Here is an 18546-nt window from a genome sequence, read left to right as displayed (position 1 = left end):
TCAGTGCCCTGTGTGCAATAGGAGGCTATCAGCAGGTTAGAGTCATTTACCCTGCTGATAGTTCCCCTTTTAATACTTTATAACACTTATTTTTTTGTTGTTGTTGCAGAAATCAATAGTACAGGCAATTTTAAGAAACTTTGTAATTGGGTTTATTAGGCAAATATGCCATTATCTGCATTCAAAAAGACTTTCCCCAGGTCCCCCCCCCTCCCTCCTCTCTCTCATCCACTGCTCATTATCAGGAAATCTTGACTCTTTTACATCATTCGTGACCTGTGTAACCTATGGAGAGGGGAGATTAGTCGCCAGCAGAGAACAAAGGATTACACAAAGCCGGTATTCAGAGGTCAGAGAGGTCAGTGCTGACATCAGAGGCGATAGTAGCTGTAAATTAACTCTTTGTTGTCCTGTTTTGGTGCCTCATTTCCCACCACCCCTCCCCTCTCCATATGAGAACCATGAAGACAGGGGGGAGAGCTTCAAACTGCTTTTTCATGATAAAAAATGCATTTTTCGGCTAATAAACCCAATTACAAAGTTTCTTAAAATCGCCTGGACTATTGATTTCTGCAAAAGAATTTTAAACTACACTTTAAAATCTGCAAGCACTCACTTGACTTGCATAAAACACCTGTAAGACACCCAAAAATCAACTCATAAAACCAAAACATGCATTAAGTATTTGTGGGCCTAAAAACACAGTGTGAACAAAGCCTTAGTCTTTCAATATTTAGTAAGTTTCCATTTGTTTCAGGTGACTACTGGAGGATTTCACAGCGATGTGTGTGATCAGGACGATAAAGGGAAAGTTAAGGTAGGAGATTAAAATGAAAAGTTTAACAGATATCAAGTTTAAAAAGGAAATAACAAAGGGGAGACCCCACTCATCAAGTCTAATGCCTATTCAGCTGGGATTTCAGGGTCCAAATACTCGAGATTGTGTGGGGTCCCAGTGGTAAAAAAAAACCCTCAGTCTCTTGTCCAGATGGGAATACCCCTTTTAGTAGTTCTAGCATGCTGTTTAAAACAAACCATACTTTTTAGTGTCAAAATAATTTACTTTGTGTCCCAGGCTGGCTTAAAAATATCGAAATAGCTCTTACTCACCTGCCCTGATCCCCTGCCACTGGACCATCCATTTTTCCACTGATCAGTGATTCCAGCTTTTCTCTTTATTAGTAAGTATATGTACACGGAGTAATTCTTACACTCCCACTTGAAGTTCCGCCCATCACATAGGCTCCATTATATGCTCAAGGAGATTCCATCGTCTGCCCAAGGAAATTACATGTCAGTTCAATTCCGCACTAAGTTTTCCTGCGAGAATGACATGTGTACGTATGTGTACATATACCCTTAAAGAGGTAGTCCCAAGAAACATAAAATCAACAGGCAGGCGATGGTAGGTGGTTGCTGGGGCAGTCCTGGGTTCAGGGAGTAGAAAATAATGAACACGTTAAGACATCCCTCCTCTTGCCTACGTTGCATAGCTCCTGAGTCCTGTTCACCGTCGCTGGCTGTTGTCTTCAGCTAGAAACCGGGTACATTACCCAGCTCTTTCAGCTGTAACGTCACAGCCAGCTGAGTGATTGCCCATTCAGCCAGTCAGTGACTGGGGCAGTGTCCCGCCCCAGTTACTGATTGGCTGAGCCAGAATCACTCAACCGGGCACAAAGATAGGTAAGTTAAAGGAGAAGTCCGGCGAAAATTTTTATTAAAGTATTGTATTGCCCCCCCCCCCCCCCCCCAAAAAAAAAAAAGTTATACAAATCCCCAATATACACTTATTACAGGAAATGCTTATAAAGTGCTTCTTTCTCTGCACTTACTACTGCATCAAGGCTTCACTTCCTGGATAACATGGTGATGTCACTTCCTGGATAACATGGTGATGTCACTTGCTGGATAACATGGTGATGTCATGACCCGACTCCCAGAGCTGTGCGGGCTGTGGCTGCTGGAGAGGATGATGGCAGGGGGATGCTCAGTGTCCCTCCAGTGCCCTGTGTCCCTCAGTGTCCCTCTGCCATCATCCTCTCCAGCAGCCACAGCCCGCACAGCTCTGGGAGTCGGGGCGTAACATCACCATTTTATCCAGGAAGTGACATCACCATGTTATCCAGGAAGTGACATCACCATGTTATCCAGGAAGTGACATCACCATTTTATCCAGGAAGTGACATCACCATGTTATTTTTACTTACTTTATGTCTTTTTCTTCCACAGTAAAGTCTTCAAATCCTTGAAGAAGAAAAAAAAAACACTTGAAGATGCAGTGATAGAAAACAGACTACCTCAGCAGAGCTTTATTGCTGGCTTCTACCAAGCGATGGCCTTGGTGGTTGAGACTTGTCCAGCGAGACATATTCAATGCTGCGGATAAACGTGCAAAAGTGCTGAGAACTAATCATACATTCATGTGGATGAAAGGATCTGCGCCTTGCCTCGATGGCTGTCACCCACCAGATGGGTGCGATGGACCATGGCTGCCTCAGTGACTGCTTTTTTTTGGCAATTACTTATGGAAATTGAATGTCTCACCTTGTTTTGTGTTCATGTTTCCGCAAGGATATACATGCTTGTAATGGACACAGTGCTAGGACATGTTGTTGGCTTCGGTTAGATGTTCTCTCTTCTTAGAATGTGAGTTCCATGACCGCGCACTTTGGACTTTTCCGGAGATGAAATCTGGAAAGTCACTTGCCAACACTCGTTGCCATTTGGCTTTTTTTTTTCTTTTTTTTTTTTTTTTTAAAGCTTGAAGCCACAGTAAACAATGAATGTGCATTATCTATAAAGCTATAGCAATACGATATGAGATTTAGACATTGTCGGATGTGGAAAATGTGAATGGGACTTGTTGTAGATAATACTTCTGAATGTGAATAGGAGGAGTCCGATTAAACTGTGGTCCTCGTATCTGGCAGGATCCAATGATTGTAGAAAGAATCTCGCTGTTTCATGGTATGTCTTCGAGGAACCCGTTATCTACGTACGTCACTTTGAAAATGGAAATATGGGAGAAGTTCTTGAACATATGTTGCTTGCATTGTATGGAGAGAAGAGCGCAACTGGTGCATGCTAGTCTATCGGCATTTGAATATCGGTGGCTGAAGAAGTTGGACGCAGCTCTAAGGAGTCATAGGCCAGGGGTAGGGAACCTTGGCTCTCCAGCTGTTGCAAAACTACAACCCCCATCATGCATGGACAGCCTTCGGCTGTCCAGGCATGATGGGAGTTGTAGTTTTGCAACAGCTGGAGAGCCAAGGTTCCCTACCCCTGGCCTATGACTCCTTAGGGCTGCATCCATCTTCTTCAATTGCCGAACAATCAGACTCGAGCGCTCATCTCTAATTGTATTCAACTAGAAGAGGGCAGCACTATATAACATAATGTGAAACGATACTGGGTAACTATCTGCTGAGATATAGATTATATATATAAATAATTTTATATAGTATATAGTAAAACATTCTTTAGTCTGACATCCAGTAGTCCGGGATGTCTTATAATGTGGCTCTTATTTCCAGTGTAAAAGCTACAAACTAATGTGGAATTTTAGACGGCCAGATATGGAGGACTTGGCTGTAATAATCAATCATGATATTCCTCTGGTTGGGGGAAAAACAAGCTATAGTAGCAGATTTAAAGGGGTTATCCCAAGATTTAAAGTGTACCTGTCATGACATATATAAGAAAAACACAGCAAATATATAGTTAATTATTGCATTATGTATGCTGTCCACTTAAAATTTTGCCCATTTAGTGCCCCATGCTTCTGCATTTCACTCTGAGCCGTTGGGCGGAGCCTTTTTATCAGTTAGTGCACGCCTGCCAGCCAATCAGCATTCATCTTTACTGGGCCAACTGACATCACTTCCTGCGTTTGGTCTTTTTTTTGCTGTTACTAAAGACAAAATGATATTAGTGATGAAGCCTAGACTGTAGTTTTCCAGAAAGTGAGACACCTAGTGGCCAAATCTATAGCATTGCATTTCATATAGGTAAGATGTAGTATATCACCTCCCCTGCAGTTTTTTTTTTATTTTTTATCGGTAATGACAGTGTCCATTTAAAGTTTTAGAATAACTCGCTGAGGGGTGGGGGTATGACCACTGGGACTCCGACCGATCACAGGTTTAAAGGGCAAATATGTCCTGATGAATGGAGGGGCTGCTGAATGTGACTTCTAATAGACTCCACTCCATTCACTCGTGACTACTGTCCTTGTGATCAGTGTTGGTCCCAGTGGTTGTCCCCTGTCCTGTGGACAGAGGATACCTTTTAATCTTGGGATAGCCCCTGTGTGTTCCCTATCCTTCAAGTAATCAAATAGAAGAACAAACTGAATATAGGTATGGGGCTCTAAATGGTACAGCTATCACAAAAATAAGACATTGCATTGTGTTTATTTGTATTGTTATGGTACAGGTAAAAAAAATACCATACTACTCATTCTCAATTGGTCGTAGATAGCATCCATTTTATGGAGGACTTGACTGGACACCGATTGCATCACTGGACTACTCCTCAGACATTTGAAGTTCTGTTTTTTTCTTTTTTTTTTTTTTTTTATGGAATGTATACGCTGCTATTTTGGATGATCACACCAAGTAGCCGTCTTGACTATTTTTGACGTGCCCTCTGTAATAGAAAGTTGTAGTCACTCAAGGCCTAAGTACTTCAAAAATTTCTTATAAAGTAAATCTTAACGTTTTGTAAATAATTTTCTTATCATAAGCCATAAAAAATATCAAAAGAAAAGTATGTCATTGTTTGCAGTTACTGAAAAAGTAATGGAAACCGGTATGACGATGAATTAACCCCACGCCATAGAGAACCTTGGTATTGATCACAACCGCTTCTCCTACTAGAGGAGACTAGAGATAAGCGCAACTCGAGCATTTGATTACCGGTTGCTAAAGAAGTTGGATGCCGCCCTAGGGAGTCATGGAAAACATGGATACAGCCACCAGGCCATAAGCTGCATTCCTATTTTCTCGGACCCCCTAGGGCAGCATCCAACTTCCTCAGCCACTGGTAATCAAATGTCAAATGATCGAACTCATCTCTAGAAGAGACGTCTAAGAGAGTGTGTGCTCTGGTTCCTGCTTTGAAGAAGAAGCTTCCAGTATACTGCGAGGATGGAGAACCTTCGGCCTTCCAGCTGTTGCAAAACAACAATTCCCATCATGCCTGGGAATTGTAGTGTTGCTAAAAGCTGGAGGGCTAAAGGTTCCCGATCCTGCAGTATACTCTGGTTATCTAGAAACCATCTGGTTTACTCCAGTTGCTCGTTCAGTCTCCTGAAGGGAGACTCGACTATGATGGTCACTGGAGGTAACTTATTTATGCCCAAGAGGATTCTTGATGCTCTTGCCAATGCTGTGTCTAGCTAAATGTGCATTATGTACGTTAGTATGTTAGTCCACTTAGGATATTCCCATTATATCCATGCAAAAATACATTAATTTAATTAATGTTATAAGGGCATTCTGTTGTTTTTTTTTCTTAAAGAGCTAAAAAAAAAACAACAACAACGTATACTTACCTTCCCTGCTCCCCTGCCGCCACCCCTGTGACAGAGCTCTGGTCTATGTTATGTTTAGTCCACTTAGGATATTCCCATTATATCCATGCAAAAATACATTAATTCAATTAATATTATACTGTGGAACATGTGGAAAATGCTCATTACTGGAGTCGAGCAAATCCACTGTAGGAGTCACCAGATTCAAATTTAAGGAATGGACCGTCATTTAATCTTGTAAAAGTTGTTCCGCTTTCCCAGTGGTCGAATTTCTTTGAGAAGTCTTGAATAAGATTCTGGGCTTTTGCAATCAGAACACTTGGAAAGCAGAGTGAGTTTAAAGGGGAAATCCACATAAGGAAAACTTGTTTTCTATTAAAAGTATGTTAAGTTATATAGCTGTGTCTATATAATGTATTACCATATCTGTACGGTTCTGCCACACTGGTAGCTGATAAAAATCCCGGAAGTGAAGAAAAATGGCCTCTGTGTAAATCCACATTGTCTCCTGCTCCCACTGTTGTCCCACCTTAGGAGACAAAGATTCCTTGCTTCTGTCTCACATTGTGTGTGTCTGCTGAGATCAGGCTGATGATGCAGACAGGGGGCAGGGTGTGATGTCACAGGAGGCTAGGCTAGATCCCCCAATCCCCTGAGTGATTCACCATCTCTGACCGGCCAGAAGCAGCTGTGGCACTGATTTAACTCTGCAGTGTCCACACATGTTGAAGTTTCATTGCAGTACTACAGCGTATTCACAAAAATGATGCAGTAACACAAGTAAATGATGCTGAACGGCAGAGAGGATCAGAGCCGGCACTGCCAATCCCACCTGGACAAAAAACAAGGCATAAACAGTATAGCCCATGTAAGTTAATATGGGATAAAGTCCTTATTGTCGGGCTCAACTTCAAAGATAAAAGATGCTTGATCATAACATGTGCGTGGAAATAAAAAGAAAAGAATTTTTTTTTTTTTTTTAAAAAAAAGGTCTTTACTTTATTCCAATATCAGCGTTACAGGTGAAGAATACAACGTGCTGTGTGGTGTTACAGGTAGAGAATACAGCGTGCTGTGTGGTGTTACAGGTAGAGAATACAGTGCTGTGTGGTGTTACAGGTAGAGAATACAGCGTGCTGTGTGGTGTCACAGGTAGAGAATACAGTGCTGTGTGGTGTTACAGGTAGAGAATACAGCGTGCTGTGTGGTGTCACAGGTAGAGAATACAGTGTGCTGTGTGGTGTTACAGGTAGAGAATACAGTGCTGTGTGGTGTTACAGGTAGAGAATACAGCGTGCTGTGTGGTGTTACAGGTAGAGAATACAGCGTGCTGTGTGGTGTTACAGGTAAAGAATACAGCGTGCTGTGTGGTGTTACAGGTAAAGAATACAGTGTGCTGTGTGGTGTTACAGGTAGAGAATACAGTGTGCTGTGTGGTGTTACAGGTAGAGAATACAGTGCGCTGTGTGGTGTTACAGGTAGAGAATACAGTGCTATGTGGTGTTACAGGTAGAGAATACAGTGCTGTGTGGTGTTACAGGTAGAGAATACAGCGTGCTGTGTGGTGTTACAGGTAGAGAATACAGCGTGCTGTTACAGGTAGAGAATAGTGTGCTATGTGGTGTTACAGGTAGAGAATACAGCATTCTGTGTGTGGGGGAACAATGAAGTGATAAAGTACTGCAAATAATTCAGTAACACAATGAAACTGCAATGTGTGAACACAGCCCAGATGTTCTGCAACAGATTTGGGTGAGGAATGGGCAGGGTGGAGGACTGTAAGAACAGCTGAGGGAAAGCATTGCATTCTGGAACCAGTACTGCATTATGGGCAGTAGCGGTCTTGGGCACCACGCATCCCATGCAATTGCGTGGGGCCCCCGACATCCAGGGGGGCCCCGCTCTGGTGCCCAAGACCGCTGCGGCTAACTATGTGCGCTCGTAACGAGAGCACATAGTTACAGGCAGCAGCGGCACTGACAGGGCAGGAGCCATTGGCTCCCTCCCTGTCAGTCACTCTTGTGGCCGCAGGAAGTGTTTTCCCTGCGGTCACAAGAGGCTGCTCTGTGTCTCTGGTGCCGGCGCTCGAGGCGTCACTGGAGCGCCGGTGCCATGACAACGGGAGAGAGGCCTTATGTGACCGCAGGGGAAACACTTCCCGCGGCCACAAGAGGGAAGAGAAAAGACGAGAAGAGAAGAGGAGATGCTTGTCCTAGGTGAGTAAAAATGTTTTTGTTTTTTTTGTGTTATATACTATATAGGAGGTAGAGCACACAGTGGGGGCCTATATAAAACGGGAGAGCACAGGGGGGCTATATAAACGGGGGGAGCGCACAGGGGGCTATATAAACGGGGGAGCGCACAGGGGGGCTTCATAAACGGGGGGAGCACACAGTGGGGGTCTATATAAACGGGGGGAGCGCACAGGGGGGCTATATAAACGGGGGGAGCGCACAGGGGGGCTATATAAACGGGAGGAGCGCACAGGGGGGCTATATAAACGGGAGGAGCGCACAGGGGGGCTATATAAATGGGGGGAGCGCACAGGGGGCTATATAAACGGGGGAGCGCACAGGGGGGCTTCATAAACGGGGGGAGCACACAGTGGGGGTCTATATAAACGGGGGAGCGCACAGTGGGGCTATATAAACGGGAGCACACAGGGGGGCTCTATATAAGTGGGGGAGTGCACGGGGCCTATATAAACGGGGAGAGCGCACAGGGGGGCTATATAAACGGGAGCACACAGGGGGCTATATACAAGTGGGGGAGCTCACAGGGGGCTATATACAAGTGGGGGAGCTCACAGGGAGGCTATATACAAGTGGGGGAGCACACAGGGGGTATATAAAACTAGGGGCAGCACACGGGGTATATACAACTGGGGGCAGCACACGGGGGGGTATATACAACTGGGGGGAGCACACGGGATATATATACGACTGGGAGCAGCACACATCATTGTCTATATAGTATACTGGGGGAGCACACAGGGGGGCTATGTATAACTGGGGGATCACACAGGTCTATATATAACTGTGGGAGCACACAGGGGGGTCTATATACCACTGGGGACAGCACACAAGAGGTATATACTACTGGAGGCAGCACACAAGTGGTATTTACTACTGTCGGCAGCGCACAAGGGGTCTATATAACTGGGGGCAGCACACAGCGGTCTTAATTACATTGGGACTGCACAGAAGTGCCTATATGCCTCACTACTATACTGGGGCACAGAACATACCTAATTAAGTGGGAGCACAGGGACACCTTTAATCTGTGGGGGCACAGAGGGGCGTAACTACTATATAGACGTAGAGGGGACCTAACTACTGCATGTGTTGGAGCCTAAAATATTTCTCTGACAGATTCTGGAGGGAAGATTACCAGCCGGGAGAAGACTTCAAGGTGGCCCACGCTGGATGGAGAGAGAAAGAAAAAAAAGTAAAAGACGCTGATCAGAGAAGACGCCTCCTGTAAGTCACTGGATGTAACTGCACTCTGCTATAGGGTCTGTAGTGATAGGGGTCATGGTGTGGCAGTATTATGTTATGGCATCATTGGTAATATCTTCTTGTTTTGTTCAGAGCAGTTTTGAGGTGATATGTAATCTCTGTATGGTGGTAGGAGGGTTATAAGAGGACTACTGGGGGGGGGGGGGCAGCGCATGTCGAGGAGGGGGGGGGGCCCCAGACATGACTTTGCTTGGGGCCCCAGAAATGCCAAGACCGCCCCTGATTATGGGAACTACTCAACCAGGAAGTACAGAAACACAATATAGAACAACCCCCAACAACAACTGCCCAAAAGACTCAAACAGTTAGAAGCAGATAAAAAGAAAGTTAAAATATTTATTAAATGTACACAATTTACGCGTTTCAAGGAGGTCCTCTTCATCAGAATAGCAGTTGATTAGAATAGCAGTTGTCCAGTTAATTTTTCCTGGACAAGATTTTCTCACTTTTTTAAATTTCCTGTTAGGCCACACCATCTTGTAGGACGAAGAACATTTTTCTGTACTCTTTGGCGTACAGTATAATAAACACGTCTCAATTGTCAAATCTGGAGCAACAGCTGTGGTCCGACAACCATAGAAATTATGGGTTTCACTCTTCTACGTAAACATTATAGTGATATATAACCTAATAAGTGTTTTCTACTATTAGCCATTACGTCCCTTAAGAAGTCCGGCAAAATTTTTTTTCAAAGTATTTTATTGTATTGCCCCCCAAAAGTTATACAAATCACCAATATACACTTATTACGGGAAATGCACATAAACTGCTATTTTCCCTGCACTTACTACTGCATCAAGGCTTCACTTCCTGGATAAGATGGTGATGTCACTTCCTGGATAACATGGTGATGTCACTTCCTGGATAACATGGTGATGTCACTTCCTGGATAACATGGTGATGTCACTTCCTGGATAACATGGTGATGTCACGACCCGACTCCCAGAGCTGTGTGGGCTGTGGCTGCTGGAGAGGATGATGGCAGGGGGATGCTCAGTGTCCCTCCAGTGCCCTGTGTCCCTCAGTGACCCCCTGCCATCATCCTCTCCAGCAGCCACAGCCAGCACAGCTCTGGGAGTCGGGTCGTGACATCACCATGTTATCCAGGAAGTGACATCACCATGTTATCTAGAAGAGACATCACCAGGTTATCCAGGAAGTGGCATCACCAGGTTATCCAGAAAGTGACATCACCATGTTATACAGGAAGTGACATCACCATGTTATCCAGGAAGTGACGTCACCATGTTATACAGGAAGTGAAGCCTTGATGCAGTAGTAAGTGCAGGGAAAAAAGCACTTTATGTGCATTTCCTGTAATAAGTGTATACTGGTGATTTGTATAACTTTTGGGGGGAAATACAATACTTAAAAATTTAGCTGGACTTTATGATTAACCCCTTAACGACATCGGGCGTAAACTTACGCCCTCGCGCCCGATGTTTCCCCGATCGCTGCGTGTTCGCACACAGCGATTGGGGAAGATGGCCTGCTATTAATCATAGCAGGCCATCTTAGCTTCTCGGCACGGGGGGTGGTTAACACCCCCCGTGCTTACGATCGCCGCTATAGGCTGATCAATTCAGATCAGCCAATAGCGGCGATCGGAACCTTTCCGGGTCATCAGTGACCCGATGGCCCGGAGAAAAATGGCGGTCGGTGCTGTCCGAGGACGGCACCAACCGCCATTACTGTAAAAAGTAATGGTGGTCACCGTGCCACCGGCCCGATCGGGCCGGTGGCACGGCGATCAGAGTCCCACAAAATAAAAAATACCTGCCCTGGACCCCTCAGCTAGGTAGCTGAGGGGTCCAGAGCAGGTATTTGTACATTACTCACCTGTCCCGGGGTCCTGATCGGCGTCTTCCGGGTTCGCGGCGTCCTCCGTCTTTCCGGCGCGTCTTCGGATCTTTCCAGCGGTCCCCGTCGTCTTCTTTCGGCTATTTTCGGCTCCAGCCTCGTCATTTTCCGGATTTTGCGCTCTGCTGCCCTCTAGCGGCTGATATGTGTAATACACTTATCAGCAGCTACAGGGATGTTCAGAATGTAGAAAAAGTTTTTTTTTTTTCCAATTTTTTTTTTTTTCTATTCCGCACCCTATCGCCGCTGAGTGTTGATCAGCATCGCACGAAAGTGCGCTGCTAATCAGCAACTCCTCCTTTTTGGCGTAGGATGTTTTTTTTCTATATTCTACTGCCACGGTCTGCTGATAAGTGCCGCGCATAAGTGCGGCATTTATCAGCAACTCCTTTGTTGGCGTAGTTTTTTTTATTTATACTTACTGTAAAAAAAACACGTAAAAAACACTACATTACACCACACTACATTGAATAAAGTTTGACACTACACCACTACATACCCCATATACCAATCCCCATATAAAGATGACCCCCAGGGTGTTTTCGGCGTCAGAGGGATACGTTATTATTGCCTCCGACACCGAAACAGCCAGTGAGGATGAATGGGGGGATCCTTCTTTCCTCCATTCATCCTCATCATCCTCATCATCCAGTGACGTGTCTGGGGGTAGCGTAGCGTACGCTCCCCCCCAGACACGTCTTTTCTGCCAGTACCGTCCCAATAAGAGATCACGGTATGGTGTGAAATTCTCCAAACTCTGTGAGCGTACCTCTGGGTACTCTTACAGATTTAGGGTACGTGCACACTGCGGAATGGCGAAGGATAACCCTTCGTGCATTCCGCAGCTGGCACCCGCCGGCGGACTGATGCGGGCGCATGTCTCTACCCGTGTCATAGACTCCATTCTATGCACGGGCGGATTCCGTCGTCCATCCAAAGAATGAATACGTTGGACGGAGAGCGGAATCCGCCCGTGCATAGAATGGAGTCTATGACACGTGTGGAGACGTGTGCCTGCATCAGTCAGCCGGCGGGTGCCAACTGCGGAATGCACAAAGGGTTATCTGTCGCGATTCCGCAGTGTGCACGTACCCTTAGAGTGTATGTAGGAAGGGACACCCAAATCCAGCCCCAGATGCCCCCTCCCCCCCCCCCATCCTCGGAACAAGTGGAAAGATCGTCCGGGAACTGATCTTCCCACTGCTGGATAAAGGTCACCACCTGTACGGGGATAACTTTTATACCAGCACCCCCTCTTCCGGTCCCTCGCTGCCCGAGCTACTGTAGCTTGCGGCACGATCCGTAAATATCAGAAGCAGTAATAGCGCCCTAATATTTAGCAGCCATGGAGCGGACCCAGCGCTTCTGGATATGAAGGACACCGTATCGCACCAGGGCAACATTTTCCAGGTGACGTCCCCCACACTGGAGAAAGGGAGACCCCAGAAGAAGTGCAGAGTGTGGTGTAACAGGGGGATCAGGAAGGACGCCATTTTCCAGTGTGACACCTGTCCTGATCCCCCCGGCCTCTGCATACTGGATCGCTTCAAGGCGCACCACACGTCACTGGGGTTCTACATTATCTAAATTCTGTCCCTTATTCCTATTTCAGGGGTCACGTTGATCCAGGGATTATTCTGATCGCCATTATGGAGTCGGGAAGGAATTTTTCCCCTGTGATGAGGCTACTGTCGTCTGCCTTACGAGGGTTTTTTGCCTTCCTCTGGATCAACACAGGTTGAATTTGATGGACACCTGTCATTTTCAACCTTATAAACTAATAATTGCCCTAATACCCCCAAATAAATTAGAATTGTCCCTTTTTCCCCAGCTAAATAGGTATGGCCGCCATTCCCATTAGAGGATGCCATGATGCAATTACAAAGCCTCTGTGCGGCCAGGACAGTAGAAACCCCCCACAAGTGACCCCATTCTGGAAACTACACCCCATAAGGAATCTAACAAGGGGGGCAGCGGGGATATGGCCCCCTGGTGACGGCCACATTTGGGACGTGAAAATGAAAAAAATGGTATTTTTTATTTTCTCGGCACATGTTCTACGTAAGTGACTGTCACCAGTGGGGTCCATATCCTCACTGCACCCCTTGTTAGATTCCTTATGGGGTGTAGTTTCCAGAATGGGGTCACTTGTCGGGGGTTTCTACTGACCTGGCAGCACAGAAGCTTTGTAATTGCGACATGGCCTCCATCCTCCATTCCAGCCTCTAAATGGCGCTCTGTCCCTTTGGTGGCTTGCCCTGTGCCCATATGGCACATTATGCCCACATGTGGGGTATTTTCGTACTCAGGAGAAACTACCCTACACGTTTTGTGTTCATTTTCTTTTTTTAACCCCTTGTGGAAATGGAAAAAATCAAGGCTAGACCAACATTTAGTGTAATTTTTGTAAAATTTTTACTCTAAATCATTAATCTTGTCATGATTTTTTCATTTTCACAAGGGGCTAAAAGATAAAAAAAAACAATAAATGTGTAGAGCAATTTCCCCTGAGTACGGAAATACCCCACATGTGGACATAAAGCGCCATGCGGGTGCAGGGTAAGCCTCCAAAGGGAAGGAGCGCCATTTCGTTTTTGAAGGCTGGATTTGGATGGAATGGATTTCGAGGGGCCATGTTGCATTCAAAAGGCCCCTGTGTTGCCAAGACAGTTGAAACCCCCCACAAGTGACCCCATTATGGAAACTACACCCCTCAAGGAATGTAACAAGGGGTGTAGTGAGCATATGGACCCCACTGGTGACTGGCACAAATGTGGAACAATGTGGCGTGAAAATGAAATATTACATTTTTTACACTATAATGTTGGTTTAGCCTTGAATTTACATTTTCACAAGGGGTTAAAAGAGAAAAAAAACACACAATATGTGTAGAGCAATTTCCCCCGAGTCCGTAAATACCCTACATGTGGACATAAAGCGCCATGTGGGCGCAGGGCAAGCCTCCGAAGGGAAGGAGCGCCATTTGGATTTTGGAGGTTGGATTTGGCTAGAATGGATGATGAACGCCATGTCGCATTTACAGAGCCCTTGTGCTGCCAAAACACTGGAAACCCCCCACAAGTGACCCCATTCTGGAAACTGCACCCCTCAAGGAATCTAACAAGGGGTGCAGTGATGATATGGACCCCTTGATGACGGGCACATTTGTGCCATGAAAGTGAAAAAATGAAATTTTTTACTTTCACGTCACATTTTTCCACATTTGTGCCCGTCACCAGTGGGGTCCATATGCTCACTGCCCCCCTTGTTAGATTCCTTGAGGGGTGTAGTTTCCAGAATGGGGTCACTTGTGGGGGGTTTCCAGTGTCTTGGCAGCACGAGGGCTCTGTAAATGCGACATGGCCCTTGAAATCCTTTCCAGTGAAATTCAGCTTCCAAAAGCCAATTGGCGCTCCTTCCCTTTGGAGGCTCGTCCTGCGCCCCCTTGGCACTTTATCGCCACATGTGGGGTATTTCCGTACTCGGGAGAAACTGCGCTACACATTTTGTGTCTTTTTTTTCCTCTTATCCCTTTAAGAAAATGAAAAATTGAAGGCTAGAACAACGTTTTAGTGTAAAAAATAAATTTTTCTTTCTGTGGGGTCCAGATGCTCACCGAACCCCTTGTTACATTCCTTGAGGGGTGTAGTTTTCTAAATGGTGTCCCTTTAGGGGTGTTTTTTAGGTTTTGGCACCCCAGAGCCTCTGCCAACCTGAAGTGGTACAGTCAGAAATGACCAAATATAACGGAGGCATTGAAATTCACTAGGCGCTCCTTTGTATCTGATTCTTGTGGTTGCGTCAAATAGCGCAATAGGGCCACATATGGGGTATTTCTATAAACTGCAGAAACGGGGCAATAATTATTGGGGTGCATTTCTCTGGTAATAGGTTTATAATTATGAAAAATATTGGATTACAATAAAATCTCTGCACAGAAAATTAAAATTTTCAAATTTCTTACACACTTGGCTTTTATTTCTGTGACTCCCCTAAAGGGTTAAAACACTTTCTGGATGTGCTTTTGCAGAGTGTGGGGGGTGCAGTTTCTGAAATGGGGTGCTTTGTGGGGCTTTCTAACATACAGGCCCCTCAAATACACTTTAAACCTGAACAGGTCCCTAAAAATATCTGATTTTTAAATTTTACTGAAAATTTGGAAATTTGCTGCTAATGTTTTAAGCTTCCTATTGTCTAAAAAAAATGAAAAATCATTTAATAAATGCCGCCAACATAAAGTAGACATGTTGCTAATGCTATTTAATATATAATTTATGTGGTATAACCACTTTCTGTATACGCAAAAAAGCTTCAAAGTTGGAAAAATGCAGTTTTTCACATTTTTTCACATTATTTGGGGTTTTTACATAAAGATTCGTTATGAGTATCGACTCCAATTTACCAGAAATGTAAAGTACAATATGTCACGAGAAAACAATCTCAGAATCAGCCGGATAGGTAAAAGCATCCCGAAGTTATTAATGAATAAAGTGACACTGGTCATATTCATAAAATTTGTCTGTCATTAAGGCCATTTCAGGCTCTGTCCTTAAGGGGTTAAAGGGTACTCCAGTGGAAATAAAATCCAGAGATTTGTACAGTAATTTAATATTATAAAAATCTCAAGTCTTTCAGTACTTATCAGTTGCTGTACGTCCTGCAGGAAGTTTTGCATTTTTTCCAGTCTTCTAGTACTTATCAGCTGCTGTATGCCATAGACATACATATGTAGCACATACAGCAGCTAATAAATACTGGAAGACTTGAGATTTATTTTTTATAGAAGTGAATTACAAATCTCTGAAACTTTTGGAGTCCAGTTGATTGGAAATAATTTTTTCTCCACTGGAGTTGCCCTTTAAAAGCAACCAAGTTGTGTTTTTCAATAAATCCCACATACAGCCGCAACTTCAGTATGATGAATTGGTCGTCTCATCCTGGACCTCTCTGGGGAATCAGAACACTTTGAAAGCAGAGAGACTTTTACAAGGCTAAAATGAATAAATGGTTCAATGTATCATACTGTATATTTGCACAACTCTACTCACAACATATATTTATTAGAGAGGAGCTCACCTGGAGCATGCTGGATTTCGATCATTCCCTATTTGAATACCAGTGGCTGAAGAAGTTGGATACAGACCTAGGCCATAGGTTTCCCAGGACGTCCTAGGGCTGCATCCAAATTCTTCAGCCGCCGGTAATCAAACGCAGAACGATCGGAAGTGCTCCAGCTCTGCTTACTACACATCTGGTGCAGCGTCAACACCTGGGGAACAAGGGCAAGTGAGGGAGCCCACTTGGTCGTAGGATGCTGGAGGCATGAACAAGCCCTTGAAGTGCGTCATCTATAATAATCACTCCCCAACCCCTCTAGATGGAACTTGACTAACAGGTCTGACATGGATTTTCAATACTATGCAGTGATGTCAGCAATACCAGACCTGTCAGTCCAGATAACAGATATGGCAATGGGGTCTTTAGTATCTAGAAGCTTATCTCTATTTTTCCAATCTATACAATGATAAAGTTAAACATTGTCATTCCTATTGAGCTATAGATACACTGAGGTTGTCTTTATGCCTTTTATTATGAAAATGATGATGATTTGACATGAATGGAGGAGTAGACCGAGATCTATGGGCCCAAAACCATTCACGTTTCGGGTACACTACATTCCAGACAAAATATATAGTAATATTCTCAACCTGTCAATAATATTAACTTCTGATAGACCATCCATCATATGGACATTTACTGTATATTACAGCTCAGGGCTAGAATCCAGGATAGTCCATATCGTAACCAGTCCGATCAATTTGCCGACGTTTTTCGATAATTTGATCTTACAACTTTGGCTTCATCTTCCAGCTCATCCAGAAACTTCTCTTGAGACACAGAAAAGAAGGTGTAGCCATCTGTGTTCTAGTTAAGAAACCCAAGGAAATTCATCTGTAGAATGTTTCTGCAACAGCTGGAGGGGCACAGGGTGGGTATCACCAACACACAAGTGTACAACACAGCCGCACATATTCATTACAGCTACCAGTTCCAGCATCACATTGGAGATACTGCCCTGCAGGTGGGAGGAGAGGGGGATTATACCATAGGCTTTACCCGTCTCCCCATAGAGCCGCAGCAAAAAAAAAACCAGCGCACGGGAGCCCGACCATCCCCTACAACAAAGGAGCATAGACAGACACAGCACTGTGAGGAATATGCGGCAGAAAGGGGAGAAGATGGACAGAACAGTTACTGGACTGTGCAGCTTGGAGAAGCTTACAGGGAGAGGGAGAAAGATGCTGAGAAGACAGCTCAAAGGGAGATAGATGTTGATCGGCTCATGCGCGGGTAAGGATTCCCTACCTGCGCACGCACCGGTTGACATCCATCTCCCTTCCAGCTATCATCTGCACACATGAGAAACTGTGACTGTGTGCACAGGGACGACCCAGATTGGTCAACAGTCAAAGCCAATCAGAGGGCAGCAGGAACAAACGAATCTGCGAAGCTAAAACGATTAATAAAGCCAGTGATGGAGGAACTCTGTTAGTGACGTCACATCACAAAATGGTGGACAAAAACGGGGGTCGACAGTGGAGTGGACTGAGGGGCTGGGGAAGCTGTGGGTGACTGAGGGAAGCTGGGGGTGACTGGCGGGGGACTAGGGCAGCGGGGGGGGGGGGGGGGACTGGGACCACTGGGGGAAACTGAGGAGGGACTGGGGCAGCTGGGCACACACCCCTCCCCCTAAGTAGTCGGAAGAGGGAGATTGTGATCCCGCTGTATAGAGCTCTAGTGACATCACATCTGGAATACTGTGTCCAGTTCTGGAGACCTCACATACAGAAAGATTGATAAAATAGAACAGGTCCACAGACGGCTACAAAAATGGTGTAGGGTGTGAGGTATAAAACATATCAGGAAAGACGTAAGGATGTAAATCTGTATAATCTGGAGGAAAGAAGGTAAAGGGGGGACATGATGGAAACCTTTATATATGTTATAGGATGAAATAAGGTTTAGGATGAAATAAGGTTCAGGAGGGAAGTTTTTAGAGTAAAAAACTGAGCTCAAGATCAAGAGGGCACAGTCAGGAATTACTTGGAGGAAGATCAGAAGCAACATGAGAACATATTACTTTACTGAAAGAGTAGTAGATGCTTGGAATAAACTTCCAGCAGATGTGGTAAGTAAATCTACAATAACTGAATGTAACTGTCTGGTATATACATATATCTATACTAAGATAATAAGAAGGGAAATACTATAAGGGCAGACTAGATGGACCAGGGGGGCTTTTTCTGCAGACAATCTTCCATGTTTAAAGAGTCAGTGTCGTATTATTTTATTTATTTTTTTTCGCAAAAATCAATAGTCCAGGCGATTAAAAAAAAAAAAAACGTTGTAATTGGGTTTATTAGGCAAATATGCCATTATCTGCATTCAGAAAGACTTTCCCCAGCCCCCCCCCCCCCCCCCCCCTCTCATTCACTGCTCATTATCAGGAAATCTCGACTCTTTTACATCAGTCGTAACCTGTGTAACCTATGGAGAGGGGAGGGGGGAGGAGGGAGATTAGTCGCCAGCAGAGAACAAAGGATTACACAGCGTGACCAGTGTGAAAACCGCTAT

At 44.9% G+C, this 18546-nt stretch overlaps 1 protein-coding gene across 1 annotated transcript in view; it reads left to right on the top strand.

The window, feature by feature from the left end:
- The window catches only part of WNK4 (WNK lysine deficient protein kinase 4), a 165486-nt gene extending 162348 nt beyond the window's left edge, over positions 1-3138 (top strand). The window contains exons 20-21 of the mRNA XM_069951712.1: positions 758-817; positions 2230-3138. Coding sequence (XP_069807813.1) covers positions 758-817; positions 2230-2232 — 63 coding nt within the window. The 3' untranslated portion in view covers positions 2233-3138. The remainder of the gene's footprint in view (positions 1-757; positions 818-2229) is intronic.
- The last annotated feature ends 15408 nt before the right edge of the window (positions 3139-18546 follow it).

This window comes from Dendropsophus ebraccatus, chromosome 14 (genome assembly GCF_027789765.1).
Source record: "Dendropsophus ebraccatus isolate aDenEbr1 chromosome 14, aDenEbr1.pat, whole genome shotgun sequence".
Classification (NCBI taxonomy): domain Eukaryota; kingdom Metazoa; phylum Chordata; class Amphibia; order Anura; family Hylidae; genus Dendropsophus; species Dendropsophus ebraccatus.
The sequence above is the reverse complement of the archived record's forward strand: the minus strand, read 5'-3'. Positions and strand labels throughout refer to the sequence as shown.